The following is a 21736-nucleotide window of genomic DNA, read 5'->3' as shown; positions in this document are numbered from 1 at the left end:
AACTCCATCAGACAAAAATGATGTCATTAAACTGGGAATGAATAAACTAGTATTAAGTTCTCAAGGCTTGGCTGGAACAAAAAATGGATCCCCGGTGGCTCTGACTGCCAATTCGAAAATCAGGGCAGAGAACAGAGAGTGCTGAAGCATGCCAGAGAAAAACAGCAGTTTTTCAACAAAGAAAAACCACATTGTGGCGAGAGAGAAACACATGGTTACAATTGAGAGAGCGAGCCACCGCCATGGATTCCAATGTTTACTGAATCAGCATACTGTACTGCACAAGTTTAGAATTCAGCAGTCAGTGCAATACACATGCACAAATTTAGTAGTTACCTACAGCATTCCCAGTTTTTGACCACTGATTTCTTTGTCATCTCTTTTTACACATCATATTGATGGATTTGATTTGTACAGACTCGCTAATAAACCATCATTTGTGAACCGGCCAGAATAATTCATTAAAAATTTCCATGACCATGGGAACCCTGTATCTTATATACGTGCATTTGATTTTATTGTGTATGTATCTATTTTATATGTTCAGTCATCCATTTAATCACTCAAGCATCTCCACCTTATTTTGCAGTGCGGAAATAATCTGCTTTGATTGTGCAAGACTTCCGATTCATTAGCCTCTGTAGGTAAATAACTTGACTAATGAAAAGCAGTAAACTGTAAAATGATTTGAGCTATAAGTGTATTTATTATAATAATGCATTAAAATAATATCAAGCAGCATAATAGACTGTTTCTTGTACAGGTAGAAGCAAATGACACCAGAAACCTTGCCCAATTTACCAAAGGCCTCTCCCGCTCTTATGTTAAAAATATAGTCATTCATCCGTCACCACAATTGTTATTATTATTTTTTTAAAGTTGTGTTCCACTTATCCTCACATTTCTGGCTGGGGTACGCACCATGGGCGGTGCAGGCGTGGGCATGATGGCGTGGGGGAAAGGGTTGAAGGTGTGCTGGTGTGTGTGTTGGTGTGTGTGCTGGTGCTGATGCTGGTGCTGGTGCTGGTGCTGGTGGAACTCAGTCCGCAGGTATGGAGGGGGGCCCAGTGATGCCCCACGATCAGCACTCTGAGACGCCAGGAAACGAGTGTTTAACTCCTGCCGGAGAAGGTCTTGTTCTAGGAGAAGAAAAAATACGAGAAGTTATTATTAGAAGTTAAAAACACACATTTGAATAGTTACTTTACAAGAGCCCCTTTTCAGAAGTGTTTATCTAAATGCAGAGAGAACCATATGATGCATAAAATGCAGATGATAATTACACGATTCAACAGCTGGCAGTAATATCTGATCTTATTTATGCTATGCATTAAAGGACTCTGGAAGAGAGATTGGTACCTGAGTAGGCACTCCCAGCTGGGTGTCCAGGGACCGGCAGAGTGTTTGAGGTGAGAGGAGGAGGTGGAGGCAGAGCAGCAGGCGACGCAAACATATTGGTGTGATGAGGAAGAGTGGAGGGTGGCAGGGAGTGGGGGAAGGTGTGCGAAGCCGTGGGGTTTGCTGGCAGGGGGAAGGAGGCTGCTGCCCCAGTGGGGGCAGGTTGGTGATGGTGCAGATGAGGGGCTGGAGAGGGGCCCGGGGTCTTCCCTGGAGTGCTGCTTCGACTGCTGCTGTGAAGAAAGAGAGAATAAACGATTGTAAAAACTAGGGGTGTTCCCGACTAAGGATTTTCAAATCTTGCCGATATTCGACTGACAGTTGAATCATATGTTTGGGGGGGGGGGGCAAAATACATTACCAAGAGACAGTCATAATTATATATAAAATAATGTTTTATGTTTTGATTAAAAGATAGTTAACATTAAACGCCAGTGAAACCATAATAATTCAAAAATTTTTTACAACAGTGCTCTCATTATAACGTTATGTAGGCTATATGACAGTAGTTATTAATGTTCTGCATTTCTGTTTTGAGCTGCGCGCTGAAGATGACCAGTAGAATGAAGCATTTGATAGCAGTTTATTAATCAGTGGGATTTAACTCATTTATCTAATATAGAATACGCTTTGTTATTTCTAAAATATAACATTAATATTACGACTTGCAGGCTATCTGCACAGAATGCGCCGAATGCATAAGTGAACATGTCGGCGCGGCTCTGAATTAACTCCTTTTGTGGACACTCTAGAAATTCACAGCGTTTTATTATAATAGTGTTCTCATTATAATGTTATGTATATGACAGTCCCAGTCATAGTTATTAATATTATGCATTGTTGTTTGTACTGCTCGCGCTGCACGTTGACAATCACTGTACAATGAAGCGCTTTACTTCAGCGCAATGCATCTTATGCGAGATAAATAATACACAATATATAATCCGGCTGCCATGTTTTGAAATCACTTATACCCCACCTGATCGAAAAAATCCCGTCTTTAACTCTGCCTGTGTCAGTTTGAGTCTTGTTAAAGTTTTAAATCCTTGCCGCCAAGATGCTTTTCTGTTGGTCACGGATAATGAAAAGTGAAACTTAACTTAAATCTATAGGGGTGGTTGGATTTATTCACGTACGTTAAAATATTTATTTAAAGCTTCTTTCTTTTCAGATTCTTATTTACAGCATTATCGTAATAGGCTTTATATTAACTTAATGGGAGAAAACTCCCTTTCCAACCTCTAATCACAAAACTCCTTTGTTCACTAAATTGCTTTAAGAGTAGAAAGCGTCTGCTATAAATTTAGCAAAAGGATCCCGTTTCAGAAACCTGGAAACTGTGGATACAGTGCTGAAGAATGTGTTATTCCTGGAGGGATTTCCCAGCCGTACACGCTAAAGTATTTATCAGAGTCATACGCAATCTAACAAAGAGCTCATTTACAGGCCAAGTAATCATTTAAATGCTAATTATATTCATATTAAAAGCTGCGCACATACAGAATAACACAAAGTATAATTATCATCAGCAGTCCAATGGCAAGATACTGCACAGGGTGAACTACACAACAAATCTAAAGGACGGCGGAGAAGGGTAAGTGAAGGGAGGGGAAGATCTGCTTCTCTGCGGGATACTGGGGTGTCTTGAGTCGAGCAGAGGAAATGTTATCTACAAGCCACCGCCAGCTACAAGGCAGCAGCAACATCAACGTGGGAGGGGAACGAATCAAACCTTCTAATCTCTCAGCTGGGGTTCTCTCTGCGGTGCTGTCAGGCACACACACACTCACACACAAACAGGGATTTGTGGCTCATGTTTACTGGAGGATTGATACATTTTACATTTTAATACAGAAATCACGCTGTTCCGCTACAGTATTTAAGAGCTGGGTCTCTGAACAGCTGTTCAATCAGTGTGTGTAACACACCTGGAGTGTAACAGACACTTCCTGCTAAGCTGTGCTTATAAATTTAACTCCATTACACCCATTTGCTTCCCACTCACCTCAGGCCGTTGAGGGTAAGGCTGCTGCTGTAGGCCGAGATTGGGCGCGGGTGGCACCGTGAGGGCGGTCTGTGCTGCACAGGTTGGGTGGAGTTCTGCTGGGTCGGTAGCACTGGTGATGGGGGGTGGTGGTAGATGCTTGGAGTTCGAGGTGGCCTTGGGTGAGGTGGAGGCTCAGGTGGGTGCTGAGGCTGGGCTGGGGGTGCCTGAGAGGGCTCTTGGCCCTGGGTTTGAGGCAGGGTGGTAGGGGGTGACAGCGGTCTCAGTGGACGCTCTGGGCAAGGGTGCTGGGTTTGGGCTAGGCTTGGGGGCAAGGGTAACCCCCGGTTGGATGGGGGCGGCTGGATGTGAAGGGGGGCGGGGAGGGGAGGTTTGGGATGAGAAGTGGGCACCAGTGAGGGGGTGGCCGAGGAGAGTTCACGGGACGTCTCCTGGCTCTTCTCTTGACTGCGCTCTAGGCCTGACACCTTGGGAATACCCAGGCCTCGCAGCTCCTGGCTGGCATTGGTGGAGAGCGTGTCAACGCTAAAATCTGGAACTGAAGAGAAAAAACAACAAACAAAAAAACAAAAACAACAATGAGTGTTTCAGAAACCACACATGCAAACATATTATGGAAATAGGAGTCTATCGGCTGACTTAACACAAAACTAATTTAAACTAAGGAAACTCTCAAACGGCAGGTCTTTGCAGCTGCTTTAGTGTTTTTAAAATAGCAAAATGAATTCGTAATTCTACTCTGCCAGGTCAAACATGCATCTTACTCATAACCTGATTCTGAGACCTAATATACAATCATCATGAAGAATTAGAGCCTAACAAGCCAACATGTAAGTTCATGTAAATGCCTTAATGTTTTTTATTAGGGAAAGGTCATAAATTGTCTAAAGAAAACTTGACCGGCGCACCCAAAAGCGGATATTAGTGTTTTATTGTACAAATAAATGCACTCCATGATTGAGAAAGAAAGAGAAAGAGACTGTGAACCAAGGTTCAGTGTATTCTCTGGGACCAAAGACTCATGGGGGAACACAGTGCATGCATAACTCCTTTATATGTCTGCCTCAGAGAGAACCACACCCATCTGTCTTTTCTCTCTCTTCACACTGAGCCAGGCCTCTCCATTGCCCGCAGCAAGGAATGCTGAATGAGCCTGAATCCCATGGGTTTTGGAAACCCTGCTATAACAGAACCTCCATGGATTGCTGATCCTTCTCTCATGGGCCTAGGGGCCTCCCAGCATAGCGGCCCATGGGGCCCAGCTCAAAGCATAAGGTCCCGGTGTGCAGCTAAGAGGTAGTGTATGTGATGCAGTCATTAAGGGTCAGTCTGGCCTGCAGCACTCTACCAGATGATGATCAATAAACTGGGAGTACAAGGCACCCCTGGGGAATGAGTTTGTGTCAAACATCTGCCATGAGACATGGGGGAGGCAAGACACAAACACTCATATGTATGCATATACATGCACACAAAAGAACAAACTAAATGCGCACACACACACAAAGGCTGATAATTTCAATGCACAAACCGAAACAAATATACCCATTGAAGTGAGAGATGTAGGCTACCCCATTTGACCCGTGAAAGCTCACAATACCCCCAGGCTCTGGCACTCTAAGCACACTTCAACAAACAAGGGCAGTTCAGCCTCACAGCTCAGAAACAATCCGTCCAGAGGGTGCAATAAGTCACCCTTTATCCTGCCTGAATAACTGGATTTAAGGCCGAGAGGGCTAACAGCACTCAAAGAAAAGCCTTTCACACTTGTTTGTGTCAGAATGAGTTCCCTTTTATAAATGAGTTCCCTTCAGATTATATAGCTCCAGTAGGCCGTCAACGACTGACATGACACGCAAGGACAGACGTGGTCTCTTTACTAGACACACAAAACCGTGGGTGCCCATCTCTCTCTCTCTTCCCTGCACTGTGGCCTTCCTGTAGAGAGTTTTGATGGAAAATATCCAAAGCTCTTCTAAAAGGCTGAACCACAGACAGCTCTGCTGCTCCTCCCTGGAGCGACTCTCTCAATGTACTAACATGCCGGAAAAAAACAAAAAACAAGACAGAGAGTGAAAACACTGCTTATTTTTCCCATAATGAAGACTCCAGGGCCGGGCAGAGAGTTGTGGAGAAGTGTGTTTCTCCACCCTGGGGAGTTAATTTGTCAAGTCTCCTTGATCCCTGGAAACAAACAAATGCAGCTTTCTCTCGCCTCGCCAAAAAAGAGTGAAGAGAGGTGATTTTTATTCCAAATGGCAGCCGTGGAGGACGATGTTTATTAAGATAGTAGAACAGACCGGGAGGCGGACTTTGCAAAGTTCTCATCTGATCACACAAAGTTTATGTATATGTGTGTGTGTTTGAACAGGATTAAGGTCTACAAGGCTCCTGGAGCAGTGTGCTTGGGTGAGGTCTCAATGGACAGCAAAACACAGCTCATTATCCTGAGGTGAGTCCACTCTGAAAGACCATATTCAGCTGCTAAAAACCAGTCCAGGGTGCTCAAAAAAGGGGAAAACAGATATTATCCATATTTTTCCAGATAAAATCTCATTTACCAAGTCTGCATATTACTGCTATGAATTCTAAGGATTTTATTATTCTAAATCCAGCTAAAAGTGAGTGATAAATAAAATACACAGAACAAATATATACTGAAAAAATTAGGATGTATTAAGCCAAATCCTGTCTAGAAAGACATCTGGGGTGAAGCCACAATGTTGACCCAAAACAAACATATTAATCCTGTTTAATAACATGGCAATTATGTAAAAACACAAACTCAATCAGTTTATCTTATATATCAATTAAAGAAACAGTGCACAAAAGGTGGCCAAACCAATTCAAATTTTTATCTTCCCTCTGCTTTCACACTTCATCACTAAGGATGCAAAATTTGTTTGATCAATAGCAGCTACTTCCAGATTGTATTCACAGCATCTACAAACTCTACCATGGTTCCCCGTTCACATGGATTGGTGCTGAGTTCAAAAGTCATCTTTCATACTAGGGCTGTGCGATTTGGGGAAAATATCTAATTGCGATTTTTTTTTTACATATTGCGATTTGATTTGCGATTTTAAATTTGCTAAGTCAAGCTTCAGCTCAATATTGTCAATAATGTGCAGCACAGTATGAGTATCGTTACCCTGCTGAAAAAGAAATTCTTATAATCTCCATAAAAACCATTACAAAATTCCTTTTTGTTTTGGGCATTATTCCAATAGGAATTACTGTTGTTCTATTGGTTGCCATCTGCTAGATTACATCAAAGACTATATAAAGATACTTTGATTACATCCCACCAATAGAATGCATTATAGTTAGAGATCGACCCATATATTGATTTACCGATAATTTTCCCGCTATTTAAGCATTTTTTCATAATTGGATATCGGTTTTGTAATATCGGATTCCCCGATAAACGCCACCATCTTGTGGACGTTTTGAGAATTGCGCGCAGGATCGCAATTGCAGCGCATCTGAGGGGAGACGAGACGACAACAACAACGGCGTGCAGGTACTTGATTTGCTGTAGTTAGTAAACTATTTAATATTACAGTCATTAATGAACAAATTAGATGTATTACATAAATGCCTGATATATAGTTTATGCAACTTGGCTCTAAGAAATATGATAAATAAGATAATCTGTCAAGCCCTGTCCCTATAAAGATATAACTTTGCCTGAAATAACACAGCCATGAATTAGAGCATGTTGGAAATAAAAGCACTGAATTGAATTCTCTCTCTGTGGTCTATTAGTCTCGTGCAGTCTGAGTCACGTAGATAATCCGTCAAGTCCTCTCCCAATAAAGACGTAACTTTGCATGAATTAAATAATACAGCCATGAATGATTGCATGTTGGAAATAAAAGCATTTAATTTAATTCTCTCTCTGTTGTCTATATGCTCATCATTAGTCTCGTGAAGCCGCTTTCATATTGCAGTTCACTCAGCGGTTGATGCTCAAGAAATGCTCAGCACGGCCACTGCATGTAATTCACTTTTTTGAAGCACCCTAAATTGTATTAACACTTACTATATAACCATTATTTCGTTTATAAACATCTAAATTAATACAACTCTATGGAAATTAATTATTTATTATCTCTGCAATCGATGGCAGTTTGAGTAGCCTATAGTTCTGTGTAAATGCGTAGATAAACTACGCTGTCAGCAGCATAATTTAGAGCATGCCAGTTGAGAAATGCAATAAAATACAATGCTTGTTATATTCCAATATTCCAGAGAATATTATTCTGTGAATTAACATTATCCAGTGAATTATTCTTCACTCTTTAGCCTATTAAACAGCTTATAAACCTACTAAAACTGTAGTTAAAAATGAAGTTGATATGACTCCTGTCCTTTATTTATTTTCTCCATTTGAAAACATTAGACTTTCTACATTTATTTTGCTTACTGCTAATATTAGTGGTGCTGCTAAAGCTTTTTATAAATAAAATGTTTTTTATTGTTGTAATACGAAGATTAAATTTAACATGACAGGGCTCTAGACTGCGAATTTTTAAAATTAAAATTTGACGTGGTCGCATTTGTACGAGTGCATGGTCTGCGCTGCGCCAAAGCGTCTGCTTCATACAGCGCGCGCTGCAGAGCCGCGGCACATTATAGCAGGAGTCAGATTTCACTGATCACGTGAAGAGAGGTGCTTTCAGCGCGAGCGTTTCGTGGGTAGAGCCTGGTTTATACTCGCCGCGTCAGCACGAGCGCGAAGGTGCGCGTCGCGGACGGAGCGCAACGGAGGATTTTGTTTTCAAACTAAAGTAAAAGACCGCTTCTTAAACCAGAGAAGGTGAACATGGTGGTGTTCTTGTAGAAAAAACATGCAAGTCCTGTCAGCGACAGCCAGTTTAGTTTTACTTTTCTTTTTGTTTTCGTTTTGAGAAGCTTGTTTTCTTTGCCGTTTACCTCACGTTATGCTATGGAGGCTATCCTTAATTAAAAAAAAAATATATTAATATTTATTTGCTTCCTCAGAGTTTGCTAAACATTCTGTAATATACTCGGTATATAATACAGCATGTGATGTGTCCTATGCCATGCCTCTTCTTATTATTCGTTTTTGTTAATAAATGTTATAAAAGCTAGTTTGTCATTGTCAACGTACTGTTTTATTGTTGTTGTGCTTTTTAATTAAGAATAACAATGAATCCATCTTTTGTTTTAGTCTTAAAAAATGACAGGTGTATAGATATAAACAAAACACAATGATCTTTTCTTGTAAAATGTGACACCAAGATCGCAAATTTGAAAGTGAAAGCGCATGAAAAAAGGAATTCCTGTTCACAATTTAAATCACAAATAATACTGATGAAAAAGAACGAGTTGAATGTTGAACACTTTCGTTAACATATAACTATAAACTATGATAAAAGTTCATCAGCATGCATTGATTAATCAAATGTTGTAGCAAAAACAAAAAAGAAATTGCAACCAAATTATGTGCTCGTGCGACCAACTGAGAAAGTTAGTCGCAAAAGTGAGATCAGTGGGCAGAATGAGTCTAGAGCCCTGCATGAAAGACTCCTAATTCTCAAAACATTTTTTGTTAAGATGACTGAAAGGAGGAAAAACCAAAGTGAAGTATGGACTTACTTCACGCAGTCATTTATTTACTTTATAACAGTAAATAAATATCGGTTCTCGGGCACATAAACATGCAAATAATTGGTATCGGTTATAAAAAAAAAAATCAATATCGGTCGATCACTAATTATAGTTTACATTAAAACCAATACAATTCCCATTATAACCCTTAAATCCTTTACATTTTCTATTGTGTTTTGGGAGGGGTTCTACTGTTTTTTGTTTGTTTTGTTTTTTCTGCAGGGAAGATTATAATGGTATTACTACTTTTACAGAATTACTGAATTTCACAGGAAAGATTTGTTTATTTTTTATAAATAACTGTATTTCTTTAGTCAATTACTGAAGTATTATATGTTACGCAGACTGATTCATTCATTTTTAAAGTATTTGGGATTTTAAGAAACAAGTGGGTAATGTGCTGAATGTTTAATTTTATCCCTGTGAAATTGGCAAGTAGTTATTTACATTTGTTTTAAACGCGGAGCCAGGCGCGAGTTGACACAGGTTGTGCGCGTGCGTCAGGCCTCGTCCATATTGCCAGATGCGCTCGTGAGAGACTTGCGTCATAAATGCCTGCTCGGGCGTCTGATTGCACAGACACATCAAAAGCGTACGATTTGACAGCAAACCGCACGTCTTGGATGCCATGAAAACGCGCGTTCTTAGCTACCAAAATGTATCACTGCCCTGCCCGACAGTTTTTTTTTATATTTAACTTACAGATCTCAGCTTAAGTTTTGCTTCATAATATATGTTAGGCCTATATTATAGACTCAAAAACAAGGTCAGTTATTTATCAGGTTTTTGACGTTGAGTCTCTTGCTCATCAAGGCTGTATTCATTTAAAAAATACAGAAAAAACAGTCATATAGTGAAATATTATTGCAATTTCTAATATTGGTTTCCTATTTTAATACCTATACTATAAAATAGCATTTATTCCTGTGATCAAAGCTGAATTTTCAGCATCATTACTCCAGTCTTCAGTGTCCCATGATCCTTCAGAAATCATTCTAATATGCTGATTTATCATCAGTGTTTAAACTGTTGTGCTGCTTTATTTTTTTGGAACCTGTTATTTTTTTCTTTGATTCTTTGATTAATAAAAACTTTAAAAGAACAGTATTTAGTATTAAATAGAATTTAAAATAGAAATATTTTCTAACAATAGACGTATTTGCTATCAATTTTATCCATTTAACACATCCTTGCTGAAGAAAACTTTTTTTAAAGTATTGTTAAAAAAGAAAGAAAAAAATTTCTGACCCCCAAATTTTGAATAGTTTATATTGTAACACAAAATCTCTATTTTGACTAAACACTGTTCTTTTTAACTTTTTATTTTTAAAAAATATCACAGGTCCCAAAAAAATACAGTATATAAAAAAAAAAAAAAAAACAGTATTTTTATCAAATAGATACAGCCTTGATGAGCATAAGAAACTTCTTTAAAAAACTTTATTGATCCAAACTTTTGAACTGCAGTGTATTGTACAGTAAAAATGTTTTCTCAGGTAACCTAAAATATACATCATTTAGTTACATCAAGGGTCAAATCAAATATAAATAGCACATTAAAGTTAAAAGTTACACACTTTTTTTGTGTGCATGCTGTACAGGTCTGGTATAAAGAATGCTTTTGATCAGGTGCCCGAAATGTCTGCCCAATAGAGAAAAGTTTTGCTTAGCAAGAAAACAAATTTGAGGGAACATTGCTCCCACAACTAAATTGAAGAGTTTTTAAATACGTTAAACTGTATAAGAAATCATTTTTCAAATTGCTTTAAATAGATTTTTAAGAATTCTGCAGATACCTTGTAAATAGTAAAATAAAACTCTTTCCTTGATATTTGTTGACATTTGTGTATTGAAAATGTTTTTGATTGACATTTATGGTCTTTATTTTATTTTGGGCTAGTTAAATTAATTTTCGGGCTACCAAAATCTGAAGAGTACCTGCCCGAAGGGCTACCGGGGATTTAGAAATTTTGCAAGCCCTGAGTATGAATGTATGTGTGAGAGACAAATGGATTTAATTTAGATAGTGCTGCTGATGAATTGATTTTAGGAGTCTCTGGGTATATAATCATGAGAGCATTTAAAGTCCCCCTGTAGTCAAATATTTTATCCTTTAAAACTTATCTTTGATCATCAAAATTACATATTTAAATGTTTTTTGACTGATATAACTGTTTTTACTAGCGGACAACTACAGTGAATACTGTAACATTCGTTGCCGTGGGTTGTAATGCAAGTTAGCGGTCCAAATTCACATTAAACCACGGCTTCATTGTTTTTTTTGCTCTAATTTATGTTTGGTTTTGTGCTGGTATTGGTATATTTTGCATGCTAGTGATAGGAATCGAACCCTTGACGTGAGTGGCTATTGGTTTGTGACGTAGCAAACCGAGGGCTGTTTCAAGCCGCATTTCTGGGAGTGCCATTGGGAAACTACTGTTTTAAGGAGAAAATACTCAGCAATGGTGTTGATTAATGGATTGGCACATGGTTTGTCTAAAAGCGTATTAAAAACACCACATAGACAAATAAACAACATAAAAAACATGATTTTCACTTCAGGGGGATTTAAATGCTCAGTGCCATCAGAAAAGGCTTACATCTAGTCCTGTTCTTCCTTAAAACAGACTAGTTGACTACCCATCCAGACAACCCAATCACTATTAGATTGAAGTTTGACTACTTGATGTAGTTCTGCACAAAAACCAGCACGAACATTTAAGTGAACAAAGTGTGCTTTGAATTCTATCTCTCTAAATAAGCTTGTGTGCTGTCATTTGTAAGTATACTCAGGGACTCCAGACTCATTCTTCCCACTGGTCGCTCTTTTGTGACTAACTTTCTCAGTGCGTCGCACGAACTCATGATTTGGTCACAGTTTTTTTTTTGCTCTACAACATGGGATTAATCAATGCATGCTGATGAACTTTTGTAATAGTTTATAGTTATATGGAAATTAAAGTGGTTAACATTCAACCGGTTCTTTTTCATCAGTAGTATTATTCGTGATTTTGTGAACAGGAGTCCCTCTTTTGCTATGTTATAAGTTGGGCTTCGGATTCGCGATCTTGTTGTTACGTTTTAAAAGAAAAGATAATTGTCTATTTTGCTTACATCTATACACCTTTCACTTTTTAAGACTAAAACAGAAGATGGATTCATTATTATTCTTAATTAAAAAGCACAACAACAATAAAACAGTAAGATAAAATGACAAACTAGATTACAAAATGTTTATTAAAGTACCCATATTATGCCTTTTCGAATATTACCTTTCATGTAGTGTGTCATGTAGCTGTATGTGAACAAACTGCAAAGTTGTGAAGCTGACAGTGAACAATAAATAAAGTTATTGTCTATAAAAAAAAAAAAGTTAAAAAAAAAGAGTCTGCTCGCAATCTCTTAAACGAGTCACCAGGAATTTGAATCTTAGTCTGTTATGGCTGTACGTCACAAAGTAAAACATTTGCATAATGTCTGCCCACGTTCAATGTCGCGAAAAACTTGCTATCACATCTTATAATTACCACAAACTTGTTAACACGACACCACTGAGAAACGTCCTGCTCCAGTCGTGCTTGCAAATCAGTCTCTTGTCGATCAGTCACTTCAACGTTTCATCATCAGACTCCGGCTTGATTGGTAAGGTACAATTGATATCATCTTTTCTATGTATTGACAAGTCTCCAGGGCTGTCATTCCATTATGGCAATGGGCGTTTCATTTCCGACACGCGCTGTACGTGGTAGTCCAATCACAAAGGACTGCGCCATCTGAGCAATCACAGCAGTGAGGGCTCACGGAAAGGAGGGGTTTAGAGAAGTCGTTTACGAATCATTTAGAAATGAGGTAAAATTAAATCTATTTTGAGAAAACTAAAATTTTTTTGACCTTGCATGCCTGTTTTAGGAGACTCATAAAGCAATATTATCAACCTTAAAAATTGAATAATCGGGGGACTTTAACAAAAATAAATAAGATAAGGCATGGCATACACCACATGCTGCATTATATGCCGACTAATAATTTACAGAACGTTTAGCAAACATAAAAATGTAAAACTAAACTTGCTTTCGGTGACCGTGCTTGCATGTTTTTTCCCTTCAATAATACCAACATGTTCACCTTCTCTGGTTTAAGAAAACCATCCGTTGTTTCCTCAGTATTCGTGTCATTTTTGCCGTGTGCACCTTCACGCTCCTGCTGACACGTCAAGTATAAACCAGGCTCTACACTCTAAGCTCTGCGCAGTTCAAATGAGTAGTGTGGTTTCGTTATGCTTTCAGTTCATTTGCCGTTTGATGTTTCACATATGCAACAGAAATTTTAGCGCTTATAAATTGAACATTGCGGTGGTCACGCCAGTGCGACCGCACACAAAATTTCTTCGCACAGGCAGAAAAAAGTCACAAAACGCAACCATTTGGTCGCAGTCTGGAGCCCTGATACTTGTACCAGGATACTTACTGGGCCTCCCTGGGTGGTATGTGCCGATAACCTATCGTTCTGGCAAATGCCAGTCATGTGGTTACACTGGACTTCAGGCATCCTGACACTTCTATATCCCTTCCGCCCTGAAATAGCCCACATACTCCTGTCAAGCCAGAGATGAGGTCTGGGGATATGGGGCCTTCCCTTATTGCCCCCAGGCCTGTGTTAAACTCTTCCCTTCATTGTAACTGACAGCCCTGCACGTCTTCTCCACCTGACGGACGTTTTACTGTCAGATTAGCTGAGCTGAGACTTCAGCCTGTTGGTAACAGCTTAGAAGTGGCTATTTGTGATCACTCGGAGCAGAAGAGGGGACAGGGGGCTTTACAGAAAGATGATGCAAGGAACACAGAGGGCAGCTTCAAAGCCATGGCTGAAACAATGCAGTAACAACAAGCATGCAGCCTCACATCTTCACGTTTCAGAGATTAGTAACTTTAACCGGCTCAAACCTGATGATGACAGCAGCAATGGGCTATTCTTATTGTCTTTGAAGCCTCTTATCTCTCATCAATGACTTTATCTCTCCTAATACCAGAGTAAACATCTTGCATTACAAATAGATTAGTTTAAGGCAGAAATTCCTAACTAAAGAGGATGTCATTATGCAATAAGAAGCTGCTGAACTCAACAGCTGACATGCGCATACTACAGTAACGGTGCACCTGTGCTAGGTGTTCAGAACAGGTGTTTGGAAAAAACCAAACCTGTTAACAGGGCCATTTAAAAGAACATCGCTTGATGTAATCAACAGTAAAACACTGATTTGAGGTGATGCAATAAAATTAAACTGCCAGATCATGCGCACAGAAACACGTTTAACATTTTCAGCAGATGGAAAGCTGATATACTATGACTTTAAATACGAACTGAGGGTAGGTAGAGGGAATGCTAACACAACTGTGATTGAGGTGCTGACAGACTAATCCCAGCTGACAGTGGCCACATCTGTGATGTACACATGCAAGATCATACACAAACAAAGGCAAGCCACCACATTATCCCCATGCCAATTACATACACACACAAAAATGCTTGCACAACTAGGCCTGGGTGGGAGAACGATAGAAAATATTGGCAAATACAGAACAAAAATAAAAATAGTTTTGTTATAAAAACAATAATAATAAAACAAAATAATAAAAACAGAAAAAAAGTGTTGATTTGTCCAGATTAGATTTTGGCCCTTGTGTTTGTCTCACATTTTTATGATGTTGCGAGATGTTGGTTGCGGTTAACAGTATACCAGCAACTACATCAGCCAAATATTGCAGAGGCGATATTTATTTACACTTTAGTGGAAGGAGATCACTCCTGATCCCTGATCGAGCCAAGCTCACAGCCATAATCAATCACTGTAAATGACAGACAGGCCAATCCGCCTCTTAACCTTTGGGCTGAAATAACACACTCAGGCAGGCTGCTGACCCAGGAGTCTTCATTACGCATTCAATATCAGAGTGAGCTAATGCTGCAAATACTCAGGGACTCCATCCTAACAGCATGAAACAGGGATGTAGATAGTTATTTTTTCTGAAAATCCTTTTTAAATCAGTGACCGACACAGCTGGAGAATGGTCGTATAGTGACAGGTAGGGTCCCATGTAATGGACCAATAAAAGCATGTTTGTAATTAGAAGAGCCTCATGGATATCATGTGAGATCATGAATACTTCATGTCAGCGATAATCTAAAAGAGGAAATCAACTGGCATACAGATTCACAAGAGACAAACAAACTAAACCCGACATGCCATTCTGAGCATACATGGGACATTTTTGAGGAGGCTGAGGAAACACAACAGCAGATGTCTGGGTGTTTATATTGGCCGCCCATTTAGTGTCACAATTCACTCTGCACTCAGCAACTTGTGCAGCGTTTGTTGCTTCTGTTGATGTGTGTGAATCTGTGTGATTGTTCAGTTCAGTGGATGTGTGAGGGTTCGTCTCCCACGATGGCTAAGGTGGTAACTGCTGCCGCCGCTGTTTAAAGCTGGTCAATCTGCTGTAATTACTGTGATTAACACAGAGATGTTTTTCTAAGCACTTGTGACAGACACACTGCTCCCCGGGGCCCTGAGAACACACACACAACTACTACTATCATCCCACCCTCACAAACACATTACCGTCAGCTCATTCTCACACACACCTCATTCACTCTGTCACACGCCACTTTTCACTGCCTCTGCTCCAAGCTGGCAAGCTCCTGCTGTTGTTACTAGATTTGCTTTCTGTCTCTGTTGAACACTTGCTTTTTAGCACACCTGTGAATGTTTGTGAGAAATCACAACCCAATGTATCAGATTTGCGTCTAGTTATTTCAAACATGCCTATGATGCCCAAAAGTCATGTCAGCAGGTTTTGAAACACATCCTCTGTCTTTCTCAAACTTTCTCTCTGATCATGGGGCCCATGGCAGAGGTACATGTCAGAGTATGTTAAGGAGTCCGTTTGTGTGTGTAAGATATAGGCTGGTTAGGCTCTGGCAGAAGGATAGATTTCATCCACGGTGAGGACAGTGTTGATCCCTCTGAGAACAAATCTTTATATATCCCTGAGGACTGAGATCATGTGCACGAAACCAGAGAATGCTCTGACAGCAACTGGGAATGTGTTACACACACACACACACACACACAAAACCCAGAAGGATGTTAACACACTTGGTGCAAGTGTATAGAGTCACTCAAGGAAAAGGCATAACTCAGTCTTTTTTCATCAGTCACTATAGACCTTAGCCTGTATAAAAACCATATTTAATTTGACCCTGGATAAAAATAAAGCTGAGGGACAGAAGTACAGACCACTGACATCACTGAGGCCACACAAACTAATTAATTATGTTAACCAACAGCTAAATAGCTTTGTTTTGGCAACTTGGTCTGACTTCACCTGGGAATTACTGGATTTTTCATGATCAATTAAATTCCTCATGGATAAAATCAATTCCTGTCCTGTTGTTGAACGTCCTGTTTCACATAGATAGACATCACATTAAGTAAAATGCAAAAGGCAATTTATATTCACTTATGCTTAATGTTAATGTTTTCCAGATTGAAGAAAGACTCATTTTCAGTGTAACAGTTGAACAAATGATACACAGGTACATAAGAGAATGATTTACTGAGCGGACTGAACTTCTGTCCATCTTACACTAAATCAGCCATTTACTCTGACAAGCCTAGCACAACAAGCAAAGACTATACTTGAGTGTTCACAAAATTATAGCTCTGTAATTTGTTTTGAATGAAGGGAAATTGTTACATCTGATTGTGAAATGCAAATGATTCAGCTGTTCAAAGAGCAGCTGCAGTGATAGTGAATACTGTCGTAAACATGCCAGAACATAGACAAAACACCAGCAGCACATTCAGCCTCCGAGAAGACTTAAAACACTCATGGAAAACCAAAAGAGACAAAGGTGATGAGGGAGTCAAAGTCATGTCTATCAGCACTACATCTTCCTATTTTAGCTGCACGCCTTCTGTCAGTGAGCACAACATTTAGGCTATATTTTAATGTCTAGACCAAGGATAAGAAGTTCACACTATCTATGACCTCGAAAGCACATTTTAGTTCCACCCTTAGAATTAATCTGACACATCAGAGGTCACATGCAAAAAAAACAACAACAACACCCATATTTATCCGTCTAGACTTCTCACAGGCATTCTCTGTTAAAACAAATCCTCTTTCTAAAAAAGCAGGTAACTAATGCTGTGGGTAAATGCAGGCAGGACTGTAAATATCTGCTGCTTTTAAAGCATTCATGCAAGTCAACATCAACTGAGAAACCAAACCTGAACTGTGAGTCTCCATGTGACCTTGTAGTTAAAGATTTTAATAGAGGACTCAAGAGCATTATGTCGAACAGATGCCCACTGTAAAAATTGAGACAGTTGCGGCAAGATCCTGTTGCAGTTGCAGTGTTCAAAGTATACACACACACACTTTCACACTAGCAGATGGCGAGCACACCATAACTGATATGTACACCCTGCTTATTCTACAAAAAGGATTACAAGACACCTGTTTACTGTCAGTAACTGAATGGAACAGAAGTCAGAGTCTTTCCATCACCCTATCTCCTTGCTACTATTTCAGTGATTCATGAACTAATGAAGTAGCTCTAAACTCAGTATCATAAAGGAACACACCAGCAGAGATATATTCATACACACACAAACACACACACCTACCCATCTAGCAGGTCCACCTGCCGCTTGTAATGGTTGTTTTGCCCTGCCATATAACTAGTGTCCTATGCAGTGGTTGAATGACACACACAGCTTCATTTGGCCCCAGCGGTGAGCGGTTTAACCCAGTGGGTTGTACCATAGTGTTTAAGAAGGTGGGGATCAGTGTGTGTGTGTGCTTTGAAGACAGCGGGGTAACAGCTATTGCTGGAGAGAGGGAAGGACCTGACACACAGTGAAGAACAGTTAGAATGACCGCCCACCCAACGGCACCCCCTGCCCCCCTTGAAGGTCAAGTTAATTTATTTTTTCCATAGTGCCAGATCACAACAGATGTCATTTAAAGTTACCTTTCCTATAGAACAGGTATATACATTGTTCTTTTATTAAACAAACTAAATAGCCTTATGTTATTTATCTTATTTACGTGACCGCATGTCATTTCAGTCTACGCTACATGGTCACGCTCTCTGTATCGCGCACAGCGGAGTTCAGCCACGATGCGCACACACACACACACACACACACACACACACACACACAAGTGAGCCCACTCCCACTAGTATTTGTAAATATTAAGCCGCAAAACGTCTATTTAAATATGAATTCTTTTGTTTACATAATATATGTATGTGTGCTGTGTATATTATGTATATATAAAAACACACACATACATGTATATATTTCAGAAAAATATGTTATGTTTATATACAAAATATATTTATAATATAAATTATATAAATATAAATATAGACATGTAAATACATGTAAATATTTTCGAAATATATTCTGTTTGTGTGTGTATTTATATATACATAATAAATATACATAGCACACAAACATATATTACGCAAATAAAAACTTTTATTTTGGATGCAATTAATCGTTTGACAGCACTAGCTACTACTACTACAAAAATTATTAAAACCTTATTTCTAAGGAATAATCATACAATATTTCTTCAATATTTTAATTATAATATGAAATCCCCTTTATTTTTCAAAAGAATAAGATTTGTTTAATTTTCATTATTTAAAACAAATTAATTTGTTAAAGAATGTTAAAGAAAACAAAGAATGTTTTATGCCTTAAAAATGTAAATACACAACACAGAATTTCTGAAGGCGGCTATTGTAAGAATAAATGAAACTTGTTTTCATACTTTCAAATAATTAGACATGCTAAAACAGAATTTGGTAACAATAAAACACGGGCCCGGTTTCACAGATAGGGCTTAGACTAAACCAGTATTAGGCCATAGTTCAATTAGGACATTTAAGTCATTTTCATAAATTTGCCTTAGAAAAAACATTACTGGTGTGCATCTTGAGACAAAACAAAGGCACTGATATATTTTAATTTCAATCAGTGCAAGTTTCTTTCAGTTGAAACAGCTCAGATTTACATTTTAGTCTGGACTAGGCTTAAACCTTGTCTGTGAAACTAGGGGATAAGGTTGGAAGAAATTAAACATTTCATTGGGCCCTAAACATGTAATTTTTGTTAAACTTTTAATAAATTGATGTTAAATTGTTTAAGTTTCTTGATTTTAATTAATTAGACATGCTTTTTGATTTATACCATTTTATTTGACTATTAAAAAGATAAACGGAACACTAAATTTATAAACAAACACTAAACGGACAAAACGGAAGCCCCAAATTTATGATCAGGAAATATTCCTGTATCCCCCTCTCTCTCTCATAGCTACAAGGTGTGAGTAGATAGGTCCAATCATTTTGACTTAAATGTGTTAAAAATCTGTGTGTAACTAAGAAACGTCGCTACCGAACACCATTTTTCTGCAATTAAGCACACGTTTTTGGGAGTTATTCCATAATATTTAGGGTAAACGTACCTATTAAGCTCACCAAAATCTACAGTTTTAGTGCGCAAGATATCGGTTTCAGTACAAAAAAAGTTATGTTAAAATAAAATATTAATCTCTCAAACAAAAATATTTAATTTTTTAATTACAAAAGCATTTCAATTAATACCTACATCATTAAATGCAAAAAGTCTGGCTGTGCTTAATGGCACTTTAAGCACACCCCTGTTCCCATTAAGCTCACATCATGTTTTATTAAAAATTCTTGTATATTTTAAGGAACATTTTTAAAGAATAATTGTAAAAATATATTTTTTTGAAGGTACAAAGTCAATCACAAAAAACAAAACAAAACAGAACACTAAAATCAAGCAACAAGGCATTCAAGTCCAACAAGTCGATCAGTTATATATCCATAGTGAAGTGTCATCTAAGCACATTGCAACATATACTAGTCCACATTCAGCTAAGTAACACATTCAAAAATCAAATAAAACAAACTAATAAAACATGAACACAGAAACTAGCCTCGTTATAAAGTCTCTTATTAAATGGATGTCAACTTATCTATAGTCTCTTATGGCTGGAATACACTACACAAGTTTTGCTCTGATTTTCCACAGATTTACAGTCTGGAGTAAAGATCAGAGCCAGTCGGCAGACGTTCAGTGTGGAAGAGCTTAAAGAGAGCACACTGAGCTTAATTGGAGTAGCAACAATTTTTAATAAATTTTATGTAATATTTATTAAAATGACAGGAGTTTTGCTAAATAAATATTCTATGTCATGTATTAAGTTCATACATATTTTAATATGAACAAATATTATTAACAATATCTATGAAATTATACTTTTTCTTATTGATGTCACACTGAAGCTGTGTGATTTTCATAGTAGTGTACCCTTTAAGCTCACCTTAAAATAATATGAAATCTTTAAAAATTACAGCACTGTAAAACGAGAGACCAGCAATAAACTGTCAATTTATAATATTATGGATGTTAAAGTACAAGCCAGTAATGCCTGTGAAGTAATATGTTAGCGTAGCACACAATCTTTGCACGCACTGTTCTGTAGCATCTAGATCTAAAAGATAGTTTTAGCAACAGAGCGCAATGTAATTATTTCCCACATCCAAGTTATAATATGCAAAAGTCTGAACATTAATCTCTTAATTTTACAATAAGTAGTGAAATTTACCCAAAATAAAGGCTTAAACATCTAAAAACGCCCATTTAAGGGGCTCCTCTTTTGGTGAAAGTTTTTAGACAGCTTTCAAAATGGCCACCAGACAGTGTGAACACACGGAGACTCATATCTCAGTGTGCAATGATCTGATTGACTTGAAATTACAGGAGGTATGTAGAAACAAACACACCAATTGGATAATAAAGTTGGATAATAAATTATTTTTTCTTTTTATAATCTGATCTCAAAAATGGAAGTGTGCTTAATGGGTACGTAAGCTTAATATTTATATTTGAAAAAAAAAAATATATATATATTACTCATATAAATAAATTATATGTTATAGCTAAAATAAAAATATAAATAAGTTATTATTCTGACAAATATACTAATCATGGCCTATATCAGTATGGTTGCTAATATATCGGCATACCTACTGCTAACTGTTTTAAAGCACGTATTTGTGTGCATAATCATAAGCGAGTGGCTGCAATCTCTACAATGTTAACACTTTGACACCAGCTGAATTCTGCCTCTTTAGATCACCATTAGTGGCGTGTCCCTCGGGGAACTTAAATCAGTCCTGTAGTTTTTTTCCTCTCTCACTCAGGTTTCATAGATGAATGTTTTTAATCCATTCAAACAGGGCAGAAATTGCACTCAATGCCTCTCTTTCTCCCTGAATGTGTGACACAGGGGACAGAGTTCTGCCCTTCACTGAGATCCCCTGGAAACATAAGCCCTCCAACAGCCCACCAGAACTGGCACTTACCAGCTCACACAGCCTGTGTGTGTGTAAAGCTCTCTCATTACCCAAGGCTCATGTTTCAGTAAGTTGGGGATTAGAGACACACATGCTGTTTGTGTATGTGTATGCCTAAGGGGTGTTAGGACTGAGCCACCTGGAAACTCAGCCTTCCTAGGGCATGGCCGTAAACCAATCCTTTGGCTCAACCTGTTGCCAAAGAAATCCAGAATCCAAAGCAGAGTC

General features: G+C 38.3%; 1 protein-coding gene across 1 annotated transcript in view; it reads right to left on the bottom strand.

The window, feature by feature from the left end:
* Window positions 1-21736, bottom strand: part of LOC306865839 (autism susceptibility gene 2 protein homolog) — a 48872-nt gene that overhangs the window by 14394 nt on the left and 12742 nt on the right. Inside the window, exons 2-4 of the mRNA XM_079410668.1 lie at window positions 3404-3941; window positions 1360-1628; window positions 901-1139 (exon numbers count right to left, since the gene is read on the bottom strand). Of these exons, the coding sequence (XP_079266794.1) occupies window positions 901-1139; window positions 1360-1453 (333 nt within the window). The 5' untranslated portion in view covers window positions 1454-1628; window positions 3404-3941. The remainder of the gene's footprint in view (window positions 1-900; window positions 1140-1359; window positions 1629-3403; window positions 3942-21736) is intronic.

Source organism: Barbus barbus (assembly GCF_936440315.1).
Source record: "Barbus barbus genome assembly, chromosome: 47".
Taxonomy (NCBI): Eukaryota; Metazoa; Chordata; class Actinopteri; order Cypriniformes; family Cyprinidae; genus Barbus; species Barbus barbus.
Note: the sequence above shows the minus strand (reverse complement) of the source record. Positions and strands in the feature narration are given on the sequence as shown.